General features: G+C 50.8%; 1 protein-coding gene across 3 annotated transcripts in view; it reads right to left on the reverse strand.

The window, feature by feature from the left end:
• Positions 1-2922, reverse strand: part of SLC2A7 (solute carrier family 2 member 7) — a 25051-nt gene extending 22129 nt beyond the window's left edge. For 2 of the 3 annotated variants that reach the window (XM_037730893.1, XM_017503279.2), the window contains exons 1-2: positions 2784-2922; positions 1515-1613 (exon numbers count right to left, since the gene is read on the reverse strand). In XM_037730893.1, coding sequence (XP_037586821.1) covers positions 1515-1613; positions 2784-2834 — 150 coding nt within the window. In that variant the 5' untranslated portion in view covers positions 2835-2922. The remainder of the gene's footprint in view (positions 1-1514; positions 1614-2783) is intronic. The other variant, XM_037730892.1, reaches the window with a different exon arrangement.
• Positions 2923-4044: the final 1122 nt, after the last annotated feature.

Consider the following 4044-nt stretch of genomic DNA (forward strand, 5'->3'; position numbering starts at 1 on the left):
TTCGCTGGGCGCGGTGGCTCAAGCCTGTAATCCCAGCACTTTGGGAGGCCGAGGTGGGTGGATCACGAGGTCAAGAGATCGAGACCATACTGGTCAACACGGTGAAACCCTGTCTCTACTAAAAATACAAAACATTAGCTGGGCATGGTGGCGCGTGCCTGTAATCCCAGCTACTCAGGAGGTTGAGGCAGGAGAATTGCCTGAACCCGGGAGGTGGAAGTTGCGGTGAGCCGAGATTACGCCATTGCACTCCAGCCTGGGTAACAAGAGTGAAACTCTGTCTCAAAAAAAAATAAAAAAAAAGAAAAGAAAAGAAACAAAAAATTTAAATTTACTTTTGAGAGACTTACTCTGTCAGAGGCACCACGGGAAATATTCTTTTTTTTCTTTTTTTTTTTTTTCTGAGACGGAATCTCCCTCTGCCCCCAAGGCCAGAGTGCAGTGGTGCCATCTTGGCTCACTGCAACCTCTGCCTCCCAGGTTCAAACGATTCTCCTGTCTCAGCCTCCCGTGTAATTCCTCCTGGAATTACAAACACCCACCACCACGCCCAGCTAATTTTTGTATTTTTAGTAGAGATGGGGTTTCACCTTACTGGTCAGGCTAGTCTTGAACTCCTGACCTCAGGTGATCTGCCCACCTTGGCCTCCCACAGTGCTGGGATTACAGGTGTGAGCCACCACACGCCTGGCCCAGGAAATATTCTTACTAACTGTGTGACTTCAGGCAAGTTATAGAACCTCCAGAAACCTTAATTTCCTAATCAATTATAGAAACAAAATGTACCTCATAAAGAATATGTGAGCATTAAATGTGATTAAGTGTTGGCACATTGTTTGACACAGAGGCTCCATCCATGGTAATAATTGTAAGTACACTAATATATGTACATATATGCAATCCACACAAATATGTAATACAGTGTATGCAGACATGCTAATATATGTATACAAGTATAAACATATACATATACCAAGGTCCAGCCTGTGGTCAGTTCTCAGTACTCATCAGAACTCATCAGCACAGGCTGTCCCTCCCTCCTTGACTTTCATTCTTTACTAGGCTTTGGGAACACTCTGCCTTCAAGTTCTCCCACACGTGACAAGGGCCCTTTCTCTTTTTCCTTTGTTCCCCTTTGCCCCAATCCCTAAATGCCACAGAGTTCAATCTCTGACCCCATTCTCTTTCCAATCAACAAGGAGCCTCCCCAGTGTGAGAGCAGTAGGACCTGAGGCCCAAAAAGACTGGGCTGGGAATCCAGATCCCCCAGCATCCCAATGTGCCTGGAAAGGATGACACTCCAGGGAGAAATACCTCCTGCCACGCCCTGGTCTCCAGCCGTGGGCATCCAGGGGACTAGGGCAAGATGGCGCCTCCATGAGGCAAGATGGTGGCCTCCATGGGGCAAGATGATGGCCTCCATGAGGCAAGATGGCGGCCTCCATGGATGAAGATGGTCACTGCCTTCCACCCATGACCCGGGTCAGCTGCTGCCCGGCCCTCCGTGTGCCCACCTTGTGCGGCGTGTTGACCACAGCGATGTTGTAGCCGTACTGGAAGGCTGAGCCAAAGGCGCTGCTCAGTGTCGTAAGCAGCAGCGTGAGCTGGAGCCCCTGTGGGAGATGAGTCCAAGGTTGGGATGCTGTGGGCTTGGGCCTCCGGAAGTGGGGTGGCTGGGCCTTCCCCTCCCTCTAGCCTGGGTTGGAAGTGAGGGATGGGAGAGCCCAGCCTGTGCCCCAGGAAGGAGGAGGAGGTGGCGCAGGCCTGAGCACCTCCTATGCTCCTGGCACTGTGCTAGGCCCTGGAGACCAAGTGTGAAGTAGGGGACGCTTTGGGAAAGAGGCCCAGCAACACTGCCTTTAAGAAGCTCACTTTCTAGTGAGGGGAGCCCACCCCCCTCCAAAAAAAAAGAGACAAGGGTGGTAATTCCAAATAGAATGCTGTGAGGACACTAAAACAGGGTGATGGTTGGGGTAGCAGCCTGTGGGCAATGAGGGCCCATGTTCAGTAGGCTGAGCAAGGCAGGGAAGGCATCTCTGAGCAGATGCCCTTTGAGCCGGGACCAGAGTGGATTAGAGGGAACAGCCGTGCGGGCGTTGTGGGGGAAGGGCATCCCAGACAGACGGACCCACCGCTGGCCTCTGGCTCTAGAGAAGGCCCTTAGGAAAAGCCAGGCAATCCCCTGTGCTCAGGGCCGTGGCTTTCCATGGTTGCCACAACACCCAGGGTAGCTTGGAGAGGAACTGGCCTGAGGGCCAAAGTCTGAGGAGCAGGTAGGGCGGGTTCTGTGACAATGTCCTAGAGCAAAGGCTCTGGTACACGCCCCCTCCCCACTGCCACCTCCACCCGCCACTCCTGGCCACATGTCCTCACCCCAGTCCTCACCCTTAGCTGCCTGGCTGCCCACACCCCATAGCTTTGCACACCCAGGAACAACCAGACAGAGAAGGGCAGGATTCAGGCATTCTTCGGAAGCCAACTCTCTTTGCTCTTTAAGGGTGGGGAAGCGGAGGGGAGCAGGGACGGAAGGGAGAGAGGCATCTCCAGCACCATCCGCTCTCCTAGCATTCACTAAACTTGTCTGGCCCATGTCTGAGCCAGGAGATTTGAGGATAGCTGCTTCTCCACATGGCTCTCCCAGGTCTGGTTATCCTGCAGGAAACGGGGGCACACTACCCCTTCCTTGCTAGAAGCATTCCAGGGCCTTCTCCTCCCTCCACAGAGCTGCACGGCTGGTGGGAGAGGGACAGGGACAGGGACAGTTTCCTAGTCTTGGCACTTACCCCCTCCCTGGATGGAATGAGTGGAGGGGTTCCCGTCTCTTTGTTCTCCATCCTTGTTCAGGTGGGAGAACAGGTACTCTCTACCTCCCAAGTGACACCTGAGTCCTGCTCTGTGCCGGTGAGACCGGCTGTTTCTCCTCTGGGCCTGCCTGGCTTTATGATCCTGTTGCTCTCTGGACCCTGCCGACTTTTCCCAGGAGCAAATTCTCCTTGGAAATGTTGATAAGACACGTTGGTGTTTTGCCAGTGCACAAATCATGCACAGCATGAATTTCATCTTTGCACCCACCAAACCCCAAACCTAAAGCTTCCCAGTTGCACAAAAGAGAGAGAAAAACATTGCGTGACATTGATCTGTAGAAATGAGGACTTTCAATAACACAGTGAGGCTGTGACCTGGATCTCAGATGCTTCTTCTGTGTTATTTTTCCATATATGCCTCTTTTTTTTTTTTTTTTGAGACAGGGTTTTGCTCTGTCGCCCAGGCTGGAGTACAGTGGCACAATCTTGGCTCACTGCACCCTCCACCTCCTGGGTTCAAGCTATTCTCCTGCCTCAGCCACCCAAATAGCTGGGATTACAGGCACGTGCCACCACACCCAACTTTTTTTTTAGTATTTTTTGTAGAGATAGGGTTTCACCATGTTGGCTAGGCTGATCTAGAACTCCTGACCTCAAGTGATCCTCCCACCTCGGCCTCCCAAAGTGCTGGGTTTACAGGCATGAGCCATCGCACCTACCTTTTTAAAAAACTTTTATTTTAGGCTCAGGGGTCCATGTGAAGGTCTGTTACACAGGTAAACTCGTGCTATGGGGGTTGTTGTACAGATTATTTCATCACCCAGGTATTAAGCCGAGTATCCAATAGTTATCTTTGCTGCCCCTCTCCCTCCTCCCACCATCCGGCCTCAAGTAGACACCTGTCTGCTCTTCTTTCTGAGTGTTCCTAAGTTCTTCATAGATGCTTCCTCCTATACATTTGAACTAATTGTCCATGTGGGGAAAAGAGCAAATTAGACACTTTCAGAGAAACACAATGTTATTATTTCTAATTACACTTAATAGTGTTAAATAAGTCAATAAAATATTGGACAAAGGTGCTTATTTCAGAATAATCTCTAATGGCATTTCTTTTTTTTTTTTTAAAGTAGGCTGGGTGCAGTGGCTCATGGCTGTAATCCCAGCATTTTGGGGGGCCAAGGCAGGCAGATCATGAGGTCAAGAGATTGAGACCATCTTGGTCAACATGGTGAAACCCTGT

Source organism: Cebus imitator, unplaced genomic scaffold (genome assembly GCF_001604975.1).
Source record: "Cebus imitator isolate Cc_AM_T3 unplaced genomic scaffold, Cebus_imitator-1.0 Scaffold15, whole genome shotgun sequence".
Lineage (NCBI taxonomy): Eukaryota > Metazoa > Chordata > Mammalia > Primates > Cebidae > Cebus > Cebus imitator.